The following is a 21,488-nucleotide window of genomic DNA, read 5'->3' as shown; positions in this document are numbered from 1 at the left end:
CCCTCAGACCCTACAGCTCCTTAGGCTCCAGGCCTCAGGCACAAGAGACAGAGAATCACATCTGGGCCTTATGCCCTTCCCTTAGCTCTAAACAAGGGCAGTAGTTGAAATGTAGGTGGGAGAGAAGGGATCATCAGACACACTGTCATTAGCACCTGAACCACATCTCTTCCTAAACTAGAAATTCCAAGAGCAGAAAGAAAGAACAGCAAAGTGAGAGAGGAGTTGTGCTTCCATTACATTAAATAGGAGACTTGGTGGGGTGGGGAAGGGTCGTTTCACATCAGGACATCAATCACTCTGGTCAAGGTCTGGGGGTGGGAGGTTTATGATCAGCAGAGCTCCATGTGCTCTCCCTCTCTTCATTCATCCTGCTTCCGTTTTGGCTTTTTGGGGTTCCGGGACCGACTCTTGGCTTTACACAGAGGGCATATAGGTGCGTTCCGATGAATCTGCTGGTGACATGATAAGCAGGCCTGGTGGGGGGCACAGAACAAAGTTAGCAGTCAGATTCTTCTAGGTTCAGACTTCTCATCCCCAGGGGCCCAGAAAGCAACTGTGATTTCCCATCATGAGGGAGCAGTAATCAGTGATTAAGACTCAAGTAGAGATATCAGTGCTCTTGGAGGCCATAGAAGATGTGAGTGAAGGATATAACCCAGTTAGAGAGGGGTATTGAGAACAAGTATCCAAAACTTAAAAATAAAATGAGAACTACATATCCATTCAGCATTATATTGGAGCATTGTCTAACAGGCTCACCCAATGATTACTTAATTTTCTAAGCAAAGTTTTTTATGTAAAGGCCAAGATAGTAAATATTTTAGACTTTTCATGTCATATGATCTTTGTTGCAACTACTCAGCTCTGTTTTACATGAAAGAAGCTATAGACAACAGCTTGTATGCATGTTGCTTGCAATAGCTTGTAAATATAAGCATGCTCAACAAAATTATCTCGACAAAGGTCATTTGATCATCTTCACTGGATATAAGGTCAACCAAAACCACCAACTATAGTTAAACAACAATAGCTAGAAGCCACAACATGTGACACTGGTCACATAGATCTGAGCCCAACTGCTGAAACCGCCCCCCTTAAAAAAAACACTGCATTTCTACTTAAAGGAAGGACGGTAGTCTCTTGAGATGCTAGCTGCTGCCCTACTCATTTGCAAGGAATTTAATAAACTAGTCTTTCCTTTTCCTCAAAAAAAAAATATATATATAAGCATGCATGTGTGCCAATAAAACTTTAACAAAAACAGGGAGCAGGTAAGATTTGGTCTGTAAGCTGTAGTTTGCTGACTCTTGAATGTTCCTTTGTTTGACTATTTACTGACTGATCAGAGCCAGATTCTGTGATGTTACATTGATAAGCTGCAAATGTTTTTTTGCCCAGTAGAAATGCAAATTATTTCTGTTCAGAAGAAAAGGTAATTACAAAGGTCACAGTTTTATTGCCATGTAGGATATAAACCAGTTCTGTATCTAACTTTGCAAATTTATTTCAGCTTTCCTCTCCTTTCCTGACTATATAAATGTCTGTTCCTCAAATGCTCTTGGAACCAGCTTTGTAATCTGCAGGCATCCTCATTTATGATACATGCTTACTACCTATTTGTGTAAAAGTCATGTTTCTAACTTTTAGAATTATACTTTAGCAGGGCCTGCAAATATCCCTGCATTCTAACCCCTCTGGGGAATGTGGGGTAACAAAACCAGTGGGTCCAACACAGCACACACATGCCACCCCTTCCTCTGTGTCCCAAGCAAAGGCTGTTTAAGGAATGCCCAAAATACATAAGGCCAAAGCCCAGCCTTCCACGGGCCTTCCATGGCAGGATACTTTGCTTCCTTTACAACCCCTATCCAGCTCACTCACCTTCATAGGCGGGGGCTGCTGCCTGAAGGTGGCCGTCTGTCGAGTGTCCTGCTTCCTAGCCACTTGGAGTTGTTGGGCAGCAGCGGCTGCAGCGGCCAAGGACTCAGGGATGGGGGGTTCCTGAGGCTCCGTCTGCCACTCAGCTTTCTGTTTCTCAAAGTAACTTTGGAAATGAGAGACATTGGATGAATCATTCTAAAATGACCCTCTTAAAGACTCCATGCCACAGAACCAAGAGTTGGGCTGTGGCTAACTAGAAAGTTTCTGTACCCTCTCCAGCACAAGGTTCTTCACCCTGGGTACCCAGCCCATTGTCTTCTGGGAAAGGTAATCTGCTGCTCCTTGGCTCTGATAGACTCAGAAGAGCAAGAAATCTTTGGGCTAGCAAGGTCCTTAAAGGACATTTAGTCCTATCCTCCATTCCGTGTTCCTTTGAGTATTCCTATTAAGTGCCTTCGGGCCTCTGTTGACATACTTCTAGGAATAGGAAGCTCACCACTTCCATAGGCAACCTGTTCTACCTTTAGGAAACACTTTCTTCTACTGGGCCAAACTCTGTCTCTCTGCAAGGTGAGCCTAGTTCTTAACCTGGGTCTTGAGATGAAGTTCTAGGCTAGCCCCTGCAGACCATGAAAGCTCAGCCTTTTATATTTTTAAAGGTTTCTGAATACCCCTTCTAGATCTTGACTGGGGAAGTAATATCTGAGGAGTCATAGACATAGTCTTATATTGTCAAAATCACACAAAGAATTTAAAAAGCCATCTAGTAATTCTAGTCTAATCATTCTTCTTCTGTTGTAACAGCCAGCACAGAGATTTATTTGCCCAAGGTCATGTAATAAATCAGCCATTGAAAGGCCTGGGACTAGGACTAGGTACCTTGACTTTCAGGCCAGGTTTTGTGTACATGCCTGTGTGCGTGGTGGGGAGGGGTATGTTGAGGGGACAGGGGGCAGGCAGCTTACTCCAATGAAAGTTTCTCCTCCTCTTCACATAAGTCAGGAAGCCTCTGCAGGCCCAGAGTCATGCGCAGGGCATCCACATGTTCCTTCAGCGGCTTATACTCATCATGCAGCCGCCGGGTAGACTCTAGCAGCTTGTTTAGGTCATTTTCAGACTGTTTGATAGTGTTTTCCATCTGGAACGTAGAATGGGGAAGGCACAAAGAAAACACCCCAAGGTTCTTAGAGAGGCCTCTATAGCTGAGTGGATAATAGCACAGGCTCCAGAGCCTGTTCAATCTATGTTCAGGTCCTCAATCTGCCATGTCCTCTTTATGTAACTTAGATCAAGCCTCAGTTTCTTTACCTGTACAATGGTGATAGTAATAGTGCCTATCTCATGCAATCTTGGTACAGATTCAATAATTGAATTCATATAAAGCACTCAGTACAGGGGCTAAGAGAGTAAAGGCTCAATAAATGGAAGTTATTGTTCAAATATAGCATCTTAGATCTGGAATGTTTCAGAGATAATTTAGTCCATCCTACCACCACCATTTTACAGGTCAGAAAATGGAGGCTCAGAAAAAAAGGGACTTCCCCAGGAAAATACTTATTAGGGGCAAAGCCTGGATAAATACTTAGGACATCTACTTCCCAGGCCAGTGGCCTTTCTCCCAGATCAGTGGTTCTCAAAATGTCAGCACCTGGTCAGCAGCATCAGCATCACCTGGGAAGTCAGAAATGTAAATTCTCAGGCTCCACCCCAGACATACAGAATCAGAAAATCTGGGGTGGGGTTCAACAATGTATGTCTTAACAGGATTTCTAGTTGACTCTGATGCATGCTCAAGTTGGAGACCCACTGGCCTAGATTCTCAGCCTTTCTGTGGCAAATATCTTCCTCATTTCATTGGCCCTGTATCCTTGGTTAACTCACAGTAAAACTGTCAATTCTTCATGAGTCCCAGAATTCTGTGATTGCTGACACAGAAAATCCCAGGTGTCTACTGTCTAAACCTCATTTATATTTCCTTTAAGATCCTAGGCCTGACAACATCAGGAAATGAGTATTGTCATAGAAATGAGCTTCCCAAGAATGTAAACTTAGCTCCTTCAAAAGTAAATTAAAAAAAAATTCTCTAGGCGTGCAAAAAGCTCATTAAAGAAAAAAAAAAAGAAAAAATACTTCCTATTGTCATAGGCTCTAAGGGTTGGAAAGGACCTCACAGATTTGCACCTATAACCTCCTTCCCGGTGAACAAATCATCAATATAGCAACCCAGACAGGTGACCATTCAGACTCTGCTTGAATAATTCCAAAAAAGGAGAGCTTATCACCTCAGCTATTAGTTCATTTCTCACATTCCAAGAGTCTCAAAGGAGAGACTAATGAGGAAAGCTTGCTTTTGTAGGCAGGCAGAGATGTTGGTCTGGTTGGAAGCTTTGGAGCACTTTAAGCTACACCCCAGAGGCAGCTGCCTGCTCTGCTTTTCCCCAAGGCTAGCTATCAACTACCAGACTCCCAGAATGAGAGCACATCAGAGCTGAAAGAGCCCTTAAAGGTTATTGAGTCTCTCTCACAACACAGAGAGGGAAAATGAGGCCCAGAGAGAAGGGACTTGTTCAGTGATATACAGTCAGTCAGTGCCAGAAGTAGGGCTGGCTCTCAGAACTCCTGGATTCTCCCACTCTACCACAGCCTACACTGATTGCTACCCCAGATTGGCCACAGCCACATCTACAAGGAAAGGCCATACCACTCACTACTGCGTCTTTCTCAAGGGGCTTAGAGGTATGTTCCAGTCAGCCACATACCACATTGATGTCAGCATGGATCAGTCGGAGTTCCTCCACATGGGCCATCTTCTCCTGTAGCAGGAGGTCCATCTCTTGTTTATATTCCTTCAGGTGCCTCTCCTCTGACTCAAGTGCCTCAAATTCAGCCTTCAAGCGGGCCTTGATCTTCTCCATCTGCAGGGTCTTGTTCCTGCCATTCCAAAAAAGCAGGAAAGAGGCCATCAGAAGAAGGGAGAAAAATGGAAGTGGAGTACAGAGTTAGACTCTGAGACAAGACTTTCTTTCTAAGCCATCTTTTCAAGCCTCCTGCTCTCCAGGCAGAGCCAACCTGAAGCCATCCCCCAAAAAGTTAGGAGCTGTTTTCTTCTAAGATAAAAAGCTTGCTGTGTCTCAAATGGGGTTAATTTTGTTTCCTTATCAGAAAGTTTCACATTTGGGACAAGTTTTAGCTATGAGATTGATTCAAGAGAGAGTACTACTGACATTTAGTGGACATGGGCCAGACATGCATCTCAATGCACATGTAAGTCCCATAGACAAAGAACTTCCACCTAAGATGCCAACAGCGAACTCTTGAGAAATGCTAGAGAAGCACCGTGCAATAAACTTTTTGCAGTGACAGAAATGTTTTATATCTGTGCTTTCCAATACTGTAGCCATTAGGCACACGTGACTATTGAACACTTGAAATGTGTCTAGTATAATTGAGAAATTGAATTCTTAATTTTATTTAATTTTAATTAATCAAACTTACTTAAACAGCCACATGTGACTAATGGCTCTTATATTGGACAACATAGTTCTAGATGGTCCACTCATCAGTTCCAGAAGAGGAAGGGGAAGGAAATTATTGTGGGTCATTTCTTTTTTAGAAAAACAAAAACCTGTTTCTGGTTGTTAAATCCCAATTGTATACTCTCTGGCTCAATAATCTCATATCTGGGAATTTATCCTAAAGAAGTAATTAAAGGAAGCAAAAAATTAATACACAGAGATGTGCTTTCTGGGCTTGGGGCAAAATTAGAATATTTGGCAGCCATTAAAGACTTGTGACAGAAAATGTTGAAGATATGATACTGTGAAAAAGTGTACACATTAAGACTGCAACTTCAAAATATGCATGCATGTGACTAACCAAGAAAAGGAACTGGCAGAGACATGGTTTCAAGAGATACTGAGACCATTTGAAGCCTGTCTATGGGAAAGGGCCACAACATTTTGAAGGGGGCCCCTCTAAGGTACATTGCTGTCCTCTCACTGGTTCCCTACTCCCTGGTTCTCAGGACCTGCCTAGCCATTAGCCCCTTATTCAGATTTAGCATCTCCTTTCTTCTGCCTCAGTAGTTGGGCCTTCCCATCTACCCCAGCCTATCCCATGGGTGCTCCAGCTCCACACTCTGAACTCTGGCCTCTGACATCAGCCTGCTTCTGTCTTCAGTCTTTCTTTTCTTTCTCAGCACTCCCCATGCCTCCGGCCTTAAGAGGTAGCCCTCAATGGCACAGAACCACAGAAAGAACTGTTAGGTAGGTAGGATGGTGGGAGAAATTTTGCTTTCTAAACTAAAAAAATTCTTTTCATGTTATTTATTTTGTTTGTTACCTTAAAATGGGGTTAAAAGGTTGGCAGTGCTCCATTTGTAGAGAAGTAAATTGAGGTTCAGGGTAGTAACTTGCCCAGCACCACAGAGATAGTAAATTGAGTATTGGAATTTGAACCTAGGGCTCTCTAACACCAAAGCCTACATACCACCCACTACTCCAAATTGCCTTTGACTGGGGTTACCAGGCTGAAGGACATAAATATACAAGCGTTCTTGGTATAGCTCATCCACTGTCTTGCAGAAAGATGATACCGATTTGTATTGGTCAGTTATGTATTTACTTAGATCCCTTTCTGTTTAGACTTCTATTCTCCTCCTCTTCTAGGATACATACAGAGCAATCTGAACTTTACCTACCCCTACCCTCATTTTACAGATGGGAAAACTAAGATTCATGGTGGTATAGTGTCTTACCCTAAGTAATACAGCCAGTTAGGGCAGTGCTGGGCCAAGAACCTATTTCTGCTGGCAGAGTCACATCATAAAAGAATATACACTTTAGACTCAGAGCTGGTTATAAATCCTGGTTCTGCCTCTGACTAGCTATTTGCCCTTAGATAATAACTATATTTATATTTAACTGTATTGAGCACCTACTATGTACCAATTTGGAGGGTTTACATATATATATATTCATTCAACAATTATTTATTGAACACCTATCATGTGTCAGGCTTTATACTAGGTGTCAGGGATAGAGCAGAGAACAGGACAGTATATGGACAGGAAGCTTAATCTAATGAGGAAAATAGACCCCAAACACATGGTTACATGTAAAACCATATGATGAATAATAGGGAGGACATGCAGAATGCAATGGAAGGATACAACAAAGGGACCTAACATAGCCTGAGGGACACTGTAGAGTCAAGGGGCAGTGAGGGGAAGCTTTCCTGAGAACCTGAGGATGTGACATCTAAGCTGAGACCCAAAGAATGAGTAGGAGTTAGCTGATGGGTGTAGGTGGATACAGAAGAGAGAAGTCCAGGCAGAGAGAACAGCATGAGCAATGGCCCCAGAGCAGAAGAATATGGCACATTAAAGGAACTGAACAAAGACTAGGGTGGCTGGAGCATCTACTGCAAGAGAGAGAGGGGCCTAAATAAAACTAAGAAGGTTGGCAGGGGCCAAAACACAGCTTGGAGAATGGGATGAGTTAGAACTTTTATCCTTAGGAGAAGGGAGAATCTTAGAATTTTAAGCAGCAGGAGAGTGACTTTATCTGATCATCTCACTTCATTTCTCTCAGCCTTAATTTCCTTATCAGTAACACAGGAATAATAATAGTGCCTACTTTACAGGTTATGTGGTGAGTAATTAAATGTGCTAAGACATGTAAAGTCCCCAAGAAAAGTAGGCACCACATGGTGGGCAGTCAACAAATGATAGTGCCTTTTCCTTCTCACTCTGCCCAACTCTTCCACCATGGTTATCTCCTTCACCACAGTGGTTTGGACTCTGTTACAAAGAGCCTACAGTGAATAGGGTTTGTATGTGTGTGTGCACATGTGTGTGTACATGTACCAGTGTGAGTGGCCAGGTATATTACTGGTTACTATGATTAAAATAATAATCATTACCAGTAGACACCTCATAATGTCAACATAAATAATGGCATTTTATGGAGCTAAGCCAAGCCTTCCTGATTTGTAATCAATTCAATTATGATGACATCAACTACCACTAAACAAAATCAGGGGTGAGAGGTCTCTCCCACTGACACTTAGTAGAAATCAGCATAGCACAGTTATCCCTACTTGGACGAGTGCCTTTTACCTACTCCTCTCTCCTCTCTCCATGCCTACTTCTGTTTACAGAACCCCATGTTGTCGGGCAGGAGACATTGCAAACTCAGATTAAATAAAAATAAACCAAAGCCTTTCACCTGGTGGAGTCACAGTTAAGAGCGGCCTGGGCATGGAAAATCAAAGACACAAAGCCTTTGTCAAGCACTAGTGGCATTTCCTCTCCCTGGGGAGGAGGGGTGTCACCAGCAAGATGGCAGCCTCATCCTTTGAGTACAAGGTACAGGGTAGCTGCAATGTTGCCTCCTCCCAAAGTGCTTTGAAGCCTTTGGCAATTGCCCATTGTGGCAAGAAATAGCAAGGACGAGACCCTGACTAAAGGGCAGAAGGGCCAAGATTCCTGATTAGGGGAGGGAAACAGGGTTACAAAGATGGGTTTTGGAAATAACCTCTATTTGCTATTTCTAAAATTAGTTTTGTGGGGTGGGGGAGAGCTTCACCCATGCTTCAGCAGTGTCACTGCAGGGTTCGATGGTGCCACTGTTACCTTTCAGCAGTGGTGTATCAAGGACAGGGAAGTGGGAGAAATCTAACCTCAGTGCAGACAATAAGGAGGTGCATTGTGTGTAGAAAATTAAAAGATAAAAATAGAACCAACTAAAGTTGTTATATTCTTTATTATCACCATGGACTAACAATCCTAAACAATGTCCACCAAAGGACATCTGGGCTGACTCTAGTTTTTGGCAATTATGAATAAAGCCACTATGAACATCCACCTATAAGTTTTAGGGTCACCCTAAGTCTTCATTTCTCTAGGATAAATGACCAAACGTGTAATTGCTGGGTCACATGGTAATTGCATGTTTAGTTTTTCAAGAAACTGCCCAATTGTTCCAGAGTGTACCATTTCACATACCCACCAGCAATGTATGAGTGATCCAGCCCCTCCACCTGGCCAGCCATTTTATTATAGCTGTCATAATAGGTATGTAGTGATACCTCAAAGTAATCTTAATTTGCATTTCCCTAATGGCTAGTGATGTTGCAGGGCCAACTGTGAGACTTGAGTATGTGGGATTTTGGTATAGGCAAGGTCCTGGAACCAATCCCCCACGTATACTGAGGGATGACTGTATTTGTTTTCTCGATGTTGAATTTTAAGAGTTCTTCATATGTTCTAGATATAAGCCCTTTGTCTGGTATGTGCTTTGAAAATATTTTCTCCCACTCAGTACCTTATCTTTTCATCCCATTGACAGGGTCTTTAGCAGAGAATTTAAAATTTTTTTGTACAGTTCAATTTATCAAATTTTTCTTTTATGGACCATGCTTTGGTGTCATGTCTAAGACTTCACCAAAGTCTAGATCCTGTAGATTTTCTATGTTATCTACTAAAAGTTTTTTGGTTACATTTACATCTACAATCCACTCTGAGCTAATTTTTGTAAAAGGTGTAAGGCTTAGGTGAATTTTTTTTTTTTTTTTGCCCATGGCGATCCAATTGCTCCAGCACCATTTGTTTTAAAGACTCTCCTTCTTCCATTGAACTGCTTTTGCACCTCTCAAAAATTAGTTGACCGTATTTGCGTGAGTCAATTTCTGGGTTCTCAATTTTGTTCTGTTGATCTACGTGTCTCTACTTTCACCAATACCACACAGGCTTGATTACATTAGCATATAAGTGTTGAAATCGAGAAGCATGATTCTGCCTACTTTACTTTTATTTTTAAAAGTTGTTTTAACTATTCTGGTTCTTGTGCCTTGCCATAGAAGTTTTAGAATAATCTTTTCCATATCAACCAAAAATCTTTCTGGGATTTTAATGGAGATTTCATTAAATCTATGTGTCAATTTGGGAGGATTGACATCTTTACTGTATTGAGCCTTCTAAAGCATGAATATGGTTTGTCCCTTTATTTAGATCTTCATTGATTTCTTTCATTAGCATTTTTTAGTTTTCAGCATAAAAGTCCTGTACATGTTTTAACAAATCTTTGTTACACCTAAATATTTCACATTTTGAGTGATTGTAAATGGTTTTGTATATCTAATTGTGGTTTCCACATGTTCATTGCTAGTATACTGACTTATCAGATCTAAGAGGTTTTTTTTTAATTGTATTTGTTTTTGTTTTAGATTTCTTGGGATTTCCTAAACAGACAATGATGTCATCTGCACATAAGTAGTTTTATTTCTTCCTTTTCATCTGCATACCATTTATTTACTATTTTGCCTAACTGTCCTGCCTAGAACTCCTAGTGCTATATTGAGTAGCAGTGCTGACAGTGGACATCCTTGTGTTCTTCCTGATCTTAGAGGGATAGCATTTATTCTTTCACAATTAAGTATAATGTTAGCTGTAGGGAATTTGTAGATGACATTTATCAAGTTGAGGAAGTTTCCCTGTATTCCTAGTTTTCTAAAAGATTTTATCATAAATATGTATTGAATTTTGCCAAGTTTTTTATTTGCATAAACTGACATGATCGTGTGATTTTTCTTCTTTAGCCTGTTTACCTAAGTGACATTAATTTTTGAATAATTAACCAGCCTTATGTATCTGGAATAAACTCCACTTGGTCATGGTGTCTGATTCCATTTATTATTAAATTCTATTTGCTAAGAATTTAACAAAGATTTTTACATCTCTATTCATGAGGGATATGGGTCTATAGTTTTCTTATACTGTCTTTGCCTGGAGTTGGTATCAGGAATGAGAACTTCAGAAGATGAATTGGGAAGTGTTTTCTACACTTCTATTTTCTGGAAGAGATTGTGAAGCATTGGTGTTAATTATTTTTTAAACATTTGGAAGGACTGTCAAGTGTAACTGCCTGGGCCTAGAGATTCCCAGGGAGATTTTTGGGAGTTATCAAATCATAAATTCAATTTCCTAAATAGTTGTATAGGGTTATTCAAATTATCTATCTTATTCTGGGTGAATTGTTATAGTGTAACAGTGAAATGGTCCATTTCATGTAACTTGTCCAATTTACATGTATACAGTTGTTCATAGTCATTATCATTTTGACATCTGTGGGGTCTGTAGTGATATCCCTCTGTTTTATTCTCAATGTCAGTGATTTGTATTTTCTTTGTTAGTGTTGCTATAGGTTTTGAAATTTTACATATTTTTTAAAATAACCTTTTTGTTTCATTCATTCCTCTACTTTTCTGGTTTCAATTTCATTGATTTCTGCTCTTATCTTAATTACTTTGTATTTTCTGCTTGCTTTGGTCTTATTTTTCTCTTCCTTTATTAGTTTCTTGAAGTGGGTGATTAGATTATTTATTTGAGGCATTTCCTCTAACCTAATGTAAGCATTTAGTGCTATAAATTTCATTTTCATTACTGCTTTTGCTGTACCCCACAAATTTTGATATTTTCATTTTACTCAGTTCAATGTATTTTTATTTCCCTTGAGACTTTATCTTTGAAACATGTACTATTTAGATATATCTTGTTTAGTATCCAAGTGTGTGTAGATTTTCATGGTACTTGTTTCTGACTTATTGGTTTCTAGTTTGATTTATTAATTTCAAAGAACATATTTGGTATTTTTATTCTTTTATATTTGTTGGGGATTGTTTTATTTCCCAGAGTATGGTCCATTTTGGTATATGTTCCATGGGCACTTGAAAAGAATGTGTATCCTGTTGTTGGGTAGTGTGTTCTACAAATGTCAGATAGATCCTATTGGTTGATGGTGATGTGAAGTTCTATATCCTTGCTGATTTCTGGCTAGATTTATCAAATGTTGATAGAGGTGTGTTAAAGATTCCAACTATAGTTGGACTATATATTTAGGCTATACTAAATTTATTAACAAATTTCTTTCTTCAATAATAAATTAACCTTAGCTTACTGTAACATTTTTACTATAAAAACTTTTAAATTTTTGTTAACTTTTTGACTCTTTTGTAATAGCACAGCTTGAAGCACAAACACATGTACAATTGTACAAAATGTTCTTTCTTTATATCCTTATTCTATAAGCTTTTTCTTTTTTTTTTTTTTTTTTTTTTTTTGAGACAGAGTCTCGCTCTGTTGCCCAGGCTAGAGTGAGTGCCGTGGCGTCAGCCTAGCTCACAGCAACCTCAAACTCCTGGGCTCAAGCGATCCTCCTGTCTCAGCCTCCCGAGTAGCTGGGACTACAGGCATGCGCCACCATGCCCGGCTAATTTTTTCTATATATATTTTTAGTTGTCCATATAATTTCTTTCTATTTTTAGTAGAGACGGGGTCTCGCTCTTGCTCAGGCTGGTCTCGAACTCCTGACCTCGAGCTATCCACCCGCCTCGGCCTCCCAGAGTGCTAGGATTACAGGCGTGAGCCACCACGCCCGGCCTCTTTTTTTAAATTATCTTTAATTTTTAAGCTTTTTTTGTTAAAAACAATAAGACAAATACACACATCAACCTAGGCCTACAGTCGAGATCATCAATATCACTATCTTCCACCTCCACATCTTGTTCCACTGGAAGGTCTTTAGAGTCAATAATAGGCATGGAGCTGTCTTCTACTATGATAACAATGCCTTCTTCTGGAATATCCCCTGAAGGACTTGCCTGAGGATGTTTTAAAGTTAACCGTTTTTTTTATAAATAGAAGGAGTACGTTCTAAAATAACAAAAAAGTATAGTAAATACATAAACCAGTAACATAGTCATTCATTATCATCATCAAATATTATGTACTATACATAATTATATGTGCTATACTTTTACATGACTGGCAGTGCAGTAGATTTTCTTACACCAGCATCACCACAAACATGTGAGTAATGAACTGTGCTAAAACATTACAATGGATACATCACTAGGCAACAGGAATTTTTCAGCTTCATTGTAATCTTATGGGACTACTATCACATATGCTGTCTACCATTGACCAAAACATCATTATGAAGCACATGACTGTATATACATGTGTGTGTGTATATACACTTAAATTGTGGTATATATCTATTTCTAAAATATAATTTTCACACAGCATTCTAAGACCCAGGATTCCCTGCTTCTACATAAGGCCATTGACCACATTTTATCTGTCAACTCTTCCAGAGATAGACTCCCATTTTGTTTCCATCTCTCAACCTCCAAAACAACACTTATATGAATAATATCCTTGTACCTTTCTCAGTAATTTGGAGGGGGGATGTGTCCCAGGAATGGGATTTCAGGGGCACAGGTAATGTATATTCTTATTTTGACTAATCAGTATCAATTTGCTCAGCAGGATGGCTATACCAGTTCTCACGCCTACCAGTAGTACATAAGGACTCCCACATCTGTGTTTGCATCCAGAATGCTGAAACAATGGGAAGGCATGGGGGGTTGCCCCTAATTGGAAACCTGTAGCAGAATGTGCCCTGAGCTGATCTCAATTCCCTCTTAAATAACACAAAGTCTCCCTAACCCTCCAAATTTATTCACCCTTCTTTGCGTAGTAAGAGAATCTCTGATTTTCAGCTGGGCATGTGGCTATCTGGAATATAGCCTATCTGGAATAAGAACTATATTTCCCCACCTCATTCTCAGCTATTTGTGACTATGTAACAACTTTCTGGTTAATTGTATGGGAGCAGAAATGATGTGTGCAATTTCTGGGTTGCAACTTTAAAGGGAAGAACCATTCCCTTTGCCCTCTTCCCACTGGATAAAATGTGTACAACAGTGGGAAATCTTGAACCATATAGGTGAGGGCAATACCCTATATATGGTGAAGCAACAATATAAAAATAGCCTGGGTCCCCAACACTAAGCAAAACAAACCACGGATACCTTGTTCTCAGACTGATAATGTGAGGAAAAAATGAACTTCTTTCTTGTTTTAACCACTGATACTTTACGACGTTGTTGGATTACCTTTAGCAATATCCTGGCTAATCATTTATTTTATTTAATTGAATCTAAGATGCCATTGAATGTAAGATGCAGGTTATTTTATGTACTACTAAGAAATAATGCTACCATTTATATTATGATAAATTATTTTCTTATAATTAAAATTTCTATTTTATACAAATTGAAAGACCTATTATAGACTTATTTAAGAGATTATTTTTATCAGATTTTTCTGATCTGAGTCTTTTTTCATACAAAATAATTTTTTCATTTCAATGGGGAATCATGGTTAAATAATTTTGAAAATATTTTAAATGGCAATTAAACTGAATACATAAAGTGGCAACCATGCACATAACTCAATTTAAGGGATGACAATACGAACAACCACAACAAAGTTCGCATGTGCTTAGATATTGACAACATCACAATTGCATCCTGGCCAACAGCAATCATAGGGTAGCATGGTTTTTAAGACACATCCTGACTTTAGATTTTTTAATTTAAAATATGTGTGTCTTAAATTATGGAATATTATATTTTAAAACCAAATTTGGAGAAATTGACCTCACTAGAGTACAAGAAAGGAGGTTGAAGTGGCATCCTAGAATCACAGTGTCTCAGGCCTATGGGTATCTCAAAGGGCATTTAGTCTAACCCAATCCCCCACACTCAGTTCATTTTCAAATTCTCTTTATAGATATATAACAAGCAGGCTTATTATATGTGCTTGTATGCCTCCAGTGATGGGGAGCTTACTTTCTTATAAAACTATCCCTTTCTCCGTGTATTATTGGTCAATAAGTTATGAATACTTTGGTGGATAACACCTAAGAAATATTAGGGTTAAACCAAATGAGATGGGCAAGGAAAACATGATTTGGTCATTTGGCGGCATTTGATTCTGTCTTTGTTTTGTTTTATTACCTTAATTGTAGAGGGTTGAATTAAAAATTCTTCTCAATTCTTGGCATGTTATCATCATTTGTCTAGACAAGGCCTCTCTGTTACTTAATTCCTTCCCTCTTTCCTTCTTCTCTCCCTCCTTCCCTCACTCTTTCCTTATTTCCTTCTTTTCTCCTTCCTCCTCTTTTACCCCATTCCCTATACCATTTACCTCCTCTACCACCATAGGCAAACATCCTAAAACATTTAATCTGTATCTATTGCATTCTGTGTGTTCTTGTAAAATATATCTTATTGTTTCATGTCCAACTATTAAATATATATGAACTTCTGTCTTGTTTTAACCACTAATACTTTAGGACTATGTTGGATTAGCTTCATCAATATCCTGGCTAATCAATTTTTTTTCTTTTATTTTTTTTTCTTTATTTTTAAAATTTTCTATAAATGCATATTTTGCTTATATAATTTTTTCCCAGCTAATTTTTTTTTAATTTCAGCTTATCATCATGGGGGTACAAAAGTTCAGGCCACATACACTGCCCATGTCCCACCCATCCCCCCAAGTCAGAACTTCAAGCGTGTCCATTCCCCAGACAGTGCACATTGTACTCATCATGTAGTTATACCCCCATCCCCTCCACCCACCCCCATCCCCTCCCCCGAGTCAGAACATTCAAGCGTGACCATTCCCCAGATGGTGCACAACGCTAAGATGCCATTGAAGGTAAGGTATACATTATTTTGTGTACTACTAAGAAAAAATGCTACCAATTATATTATGACAAAATGTTTTCTTATAATTTAGAATGTCCATTTATACATACTGAAAGAGATCTTGTAGACTTGTTAAAGACATTATTTTTATGACTGTTCTGGTCTGGTCTGAGTGTTTTCTCATACAAAAATAACTTTTCATTTCAATGGTGAATCATGGTGAAATCTTGAAGAAATTTTAAATGGCAATTAAACTCAACACATAAAATAGCAACCATGCATGTAACTGAACTGACGGGACGACAATATTAATAGTCATGGCAAAGTTCACATGTACTCAGGTATGGACAACAACATCACAATTGTGTTCTAGCCAACAGCAATCATGGCTTTTAAGCATTATTAAAACAGCAATGATTTTTAAGATAAATTGTGACTTTAGATTTTTAAATGTAAAATATGTATGCCTTAAATGATAAAATATGAGCTTTTAAAACCATATTTGGGAAATAAACTTGACTGTCACTTCTAGACAAGATAGGGTAATAGGGACCAGATTTACCCTCTCAGGAGAAATAACTAAAAACAAAAACAGACAAAATATATGAAAAATAGCGTCTTTAGGGTCTGGTCAGGTTGCAAGGTGGATATCAATGTATGAGACTTAAGAGTTTCCTCAGCATCAGACATGTGGAAACTGGGACTCCACGTTGCTTTATCTGGAAATCTGAGGCCCAGGCCAAGAGCTTGGGACCAGACAGTGCTCTTGGCATTGGCTGTATCGAGGGCCATCCTGTTATCCTCTATAATGCAGAAAGATAGGGTTTCACTGTTGCTCAGGCTAGTCTTGAACTCCTGAGCTCAAGGGATTCTCCTGCCTCGGCCTCCCAGAGTGCTAGGATTACAGGTGTGAGCCACCATGCCTGGCTTATTGAAGAACTCCCTTTAGCATTTCTTGTTGCTGCTGCCTCCTTTTCAACACTAGATGGTGCCTTAACCCCAAATGGAGACACTGAGGCACACATAGACAAAATAAGTTACCCAAGGCCACCTGGCTACTAGTAGAAAGAAGAGTAGAAGTGTGATTCTGGTATATGAACATAATTCCTGGAAACATACAATCACCTAGCAACCACGAGGGGACAAGCCAGGGGACACAACTGACAGACTGGGGATGATAGAAGGGAAAGACAGAAGATATACTTGAGACTCTGTCTTATCCAACCTGGGACCATCATACACCTCAGGCCTGAATTGGAGTCTCAGAATAAGCAAGATGATCGACCAGAGACACCATCTTCCAGAGAGTTTCAGTAAGAAGGAGAAGTTTTAGTTTGAGACCAGCCTGAGCAAGAGTGAGACACTGTCTCTACTAAAAAAATAGAAAGAAAAAAGTGGGCAAAGGACATGAACAGAAAATTTTCAAAAGAAGACAGAACAATGGCCAACAAACATATGAAAAAATGCTCAACATCACTAATCATTAGGGAAATGCAAATCAAAACCACAATGAGATATCACTTATCTCCAGTGAGAATGGCCTTTATGAAAAAGTCCCAAAACAATGGAATATTATTTAGCCATGAAAAAGAAGGAAATTTTGTCATTTGCAGAAACATGGATAGATCTGGAGGACATTATTTTAAGTGGAATAAACCAGGTACAGAAAGACAAATATTTCATTTTCACACTCATATATGGGACCTAAAAAAAAAATTGATCTCAAGGAAGTAATGAATAGAATGGTGGCTACTAGAGATTGGTAAGAGTGGTGGGAAGGGGTAATGAAGAGGTGTTGGTGGGCCGGGCGTGGTGGCTCACGCCTGTAATCCTAGCACTCTGGGATGCCGAGGCGGGTGGATCGCTCAAGGTCAGGAGTTCGAGACCAGCCTGAGCAAGAGCGAGATCTCGTCTCTACTAAAAATAGAAAGAAATTATCTGGCCAACTAAAATCTATATAGAAAAAATTAGCCGGGCATGGTGGCGCATGCCTGTAGTCCCAGCTACTCGGGAGGCTGAGGCAGTAGGATTGCTTAAGCCCAGGAGTTTGAGGTTGCTGTGAGCTAGGCTGACGCCATGGCACTCACTCTAGCCAGGGCAACAAAGCGACACTCTGTCTCAAAAAAAAAAAAAAAAAAAAAAAAGAGGTGTTGGTGAAGGGGTAATTCTGTTAAATAGAAGGAATAAGTTCTGATGTTCAGTGGTACAATGGGGCAACTACAGTTGACAATAGTTTATTGTATTTCAGAATAGCTAGAAGTTTTCAAATGCTACCAACATAAAGCAATGATGAATGTTTCAGGTGAATCACGTCCCAGTTACCCTGATTTGATCATTGTATGTTGTGTGCTTGTATCAAGATGTAACATGTACTCCATGGATATGTACAATTATTATGTATCAATAAAAAATTAAAAGAAAGCTCCAAAACAATAAATGTTGGCATGGATCCAGAGATAGGAACACTCATACACTGCTGGTGGGACTGCAAACTAGTGCAACCTCTGTGGAAAGCAATATGGAGATATCTCAAAGAGCTACAAGTAGAACTTCCGTTTTATCCAGCAATCCCATTACTGGGCATCTACCCAATGGGAAAAAAGACATTCTATAAAAAAGACATCTGCATTAGAATGTTTATAGCAGCACTGGAATGTTTATAGTATCACAATTCACAATTGCAAAGATGTGGAAACAACCCAAGTGCCCATCAATACATAAGTGTATCAATAAAACGTCATATATGTGTACCATGGAGTTCCAGTCAGCCACAAAAAACAATGATGATCTAGCACCTCTTGTATTATCCTGGATAGAGCTGGAATCCATTCTACTAAGTGAAGTATCTCAATAATGGAAAAACCAGCACCACATGTACTCACCATCAAATTGGTATTAACTGATCAACACTTAAGTGCCCATATAATAATAACATTCAATGGGTGTTGGGCAGATGGGAGGGGGGAGGAGGGGATGGGTACCTAATGGGTATGGTGCACACCATCTGGGGGATGGACATGCCTAAAGCTCTGACTTGGGTGGGGCAAAGGCAATATATGTAACCTAAACATTTATAGCCCCAGAATATGCTGAAATAAAAAAAAAAATTAAAAAAAGAAAGAAAATATCTGAACATACTTATAACTAGTAAGGAGATTAAATCAGTAATCAAAAACCTCCAGACAAAGCAAAGCCCAGGACTAGATGGCTTCACTGGTGAATTCTAACAAACATTTAAAGACTTAAATCAGTAATCAAAAACCTCCCAGCAAAGAAAATCCCAGGACTAGATAGCTTTATTGGTGACTTCTAACAAACTTTTAAAGAATTAATCCCTCTCCTTTTCAAACTCTTCCAATAAACTGAAGAGGAGAGAATACTTCCAAACTGATTTTGTTAGCCCAGAATTATGCTAATAACAAAGCCAGATGAAGATACCACAAGAAAAGAAAACTAGAGGAAAATATTCTTGATGAATATACATATAAAAATCCTCAGCTGGGCACGGTAGCTCACGCTTGTAATCCTAGCGCTCTGGGAGGCTGAGGCGGAGGATCACTTGAGGTCAGGAGTTCAAGACCAGCCTGGGCAAAAGTAAGACCATGTCTCTACTAAAAATAGAAAAAAAAAATAGCCAGCCAACAAAAAAAAATATAGAAAAAATTAGCTTGGTGTGGTGGTGCACACCTGTCATCCCAGCTACTGCAGAGGCTGAAGCAGGAGGATTGCTTGAGCCCAGGAATCTGAGGTTGCGGTGAGCTAGGCTGATGACATGGCACTCTAGCCTGGGAAACAGAGCAAGACTCTATCTCAAAAAAAAAAAAGCTTCAACAAAAGATGAACAAATTGATTTAACAACACATTAAAAGTATCATACACCATGACCAATGGGCTTTATCCCTGGGATGTGAGGATGAGTCAACATACAAAAATCAATTAATGTGGTACACTGAATTTACAGAATGAAGGATAACAGTGACATGATCATCTCAATAAATGCAGGAAAAGCTTTGACAAAATTTAACACCCTTTAATTATTTAAAAAAACTCTTTACAACTAGGAATAGAAGGAATTTACCTTAACTTAATAAAAGCCATATATGAAAAGCCCACAGCTAACTTCATACTTAATGGGAAAACACTGAAAGATCAGGAACAAGGCAAGGATGCCCACTATTGCCACTTCTATTTAACATAGTACTAAAAGTACTAGCCAGAGCGATTAGATAAGAAAATGAAATAAAAGGCACCTAAACTACAAAAGAAGAGGTATTAATAGTATTATCTCTGTTTATAGGTGACAGGATTTTATGTGTAGAAAACCCAAAAACTCCACACAAAAACTGTTAGAATTAATAAACAAATTCAATAAAGTTAAAGGAGACAAAATTAACATACATAACCAGTTGTGTTTCTATACAGTAACAACAAATTATCTGAAAAGGATATTCAAAAACAATCCCACTTACAATACCCCCCCCAAAATAAAATACTTAGGAATAAACTTAACTATAACAAATTGATTAAATAAATTAAAGAAGATACAAACAAATGGAAAAACACCCTGTGTTCATGGATTGGAAGACTCTACTACCCCCCAAAAATCTATAGATTCAATACAATCCTTATAAAAATCCCAATGGCATTTTTTACAGAAATAAAAAAAATTCTAAAATTCAGTTTACTATAAAAATTACTAAATAACCAGAACAATCTTGAGAAAGAACAAAGCTACAGGCATCACAGTCCCTGATTTCATAATATATTATCAAAGATATAGTAACTAAAACAGTACTGTACTGGCATAAAAAATAACATATATATTATGGAAAAAAATAGAGAGCCCAGAAATAAATACACCCATATATAGTGAAGTGATCTTCCACAAAGGCGACAAGAATAAACAATACAAGAAAGGATAACTCTTCATTAAATGCTGTGAGAAAAAACTGCATATCCACATGCAAATCAATAAAATTGGACCGTTATCTTACACCATACACAGAAATCAACTCAAAATGTATTAAAGACTTAACATAAGACCTGGAACTATAAAATTCCTAGAAGAAAGCTGTATAAATTTGGTCTTGACAATAATTTAATGGATATGACATCAAAAGCACAGGCAACAAAAAGCAAAAATGGACAAGTGGAATTATATCAAACTAAACTGTTTCTACACAGCAAAGGAAACAACAGCATAAAATGGCAATATCCATAAAGGGTGAAATATTTTCAAACCATATATCTGATAAAAGGTTAATGTCTAAAATACACTCAACAGAACAAAACTAATGACACAACATAAAAATAGGCAAAAAAGTTAAATAAACATTTATCCAAAGAACATAAAGATTGCCAACAGGTATAATGTTGCTTATCATCAAGGAAATACAAATCAAAACTGTAATGAGATATTACCTCACACTGGTTAGAATAGCTATTATCAAAACAAACAAACAAACAAACAAAAAAAAAAACAACTGTTGGCAAAAATGATGAGAAATTAGAACCCTTATACATTGTTGGTGGCAATGCAAAATGCTTCAGCCACTTAGGAAAACAGTATGGGTGTTTCTCAAAAAATAAAAATACAAATACCATAATATCCTGCAATCCCACTTCTGGATATTTATCCAAAAGAATTGAAATCAGGATCTCAATGACGTATCTGCACTCCCATGTTCACTGCAGCATTATTCACAATATTCAAGATATGGTAACAACATAATTGTCCACCAACAGATGAATGGATAAAGAAAATGCAGTATATTCATACTGTGGAATATTATTCACCATTAAAAAAGAAGGAAATTCTACAATATGTGACAACATGGATAAACCTCAAGGAAATAATCCTAAGTTAAATAAGCCAGTTACAGAAGGACAAATACTGCATGATTCCGCAGAGAGTAGAATGGTGGTTGCTAAGGGTTGGGAGAGGGGAAACTGTGGAGCTGCTTATTCACTGTGTATAAAGGTTCAGTTATGCAAGATGAATGGCTTCAAGAGATCTGCTGTACAACATTGTGCCTCTAGTTAAC

At 38.6% G+C, this 21,488-nt stretch overlaps 1 protein-coding gene across 2 annotated transcripts in view; it reads right to left on the bottom strand.

Moving 5' to 3' along the window:
- Window positions 1-270: 270 nt before the first annotated feature.
- ZC4H2 (zinc finger C4H2-type containing) overlaps window positions 271-21,488 on the bottom strand; it is a 33,307-nt gene continuing 12,089 nt past the window's right edge. Inside the window, exons 2-5 of one of the 2 annotated variants that reach the window (XM_069463788.1) lie at window positions 4,644-4,815; window positions 2,850-3,022; window positions 1,885-2,047; window positions 332-476 (exon numbers count right to left, since the gene is read on the bottom strand). In XM_069463788.1, the coding sequence (XP_069319889.1) occupies window positions 363-476; window positions 1,885-2,047; window positions 2,850-3,022; window positions 4,644-4,815 (622 nt within the window). In that variant the 3' untranslated portion in view covers window positions 332-362. Of the gene's footprint in view, window positions 477-1,884; window positions 2,048-2,849; window positions 3,023-4,643; window positions 4,816-21,488 lie in introns of both variants that reach the window. The other variant, XM_069463789.1, reaches the window with a different exon arrangement.

Source organism: Eulemur rufifrons, chromosome 30 (genome assembly GCF_041146395.1).
Source record: "Eulemur rufifrons isolate Redbay chromosome 30, OSU_ERuf_1, whole genome shotgun sequence".
NCBI classification, from domain to species: Eukaryota; Metazoa; Chordata; class Mammalia; order Primates; family Lemuridae; genus Eulemur; species Eulemur rufifrons.
Note: the sequence above shows the minus strand (reverse complement) of the source record. Positions and strands in the feature narration are given on the sequence as shown.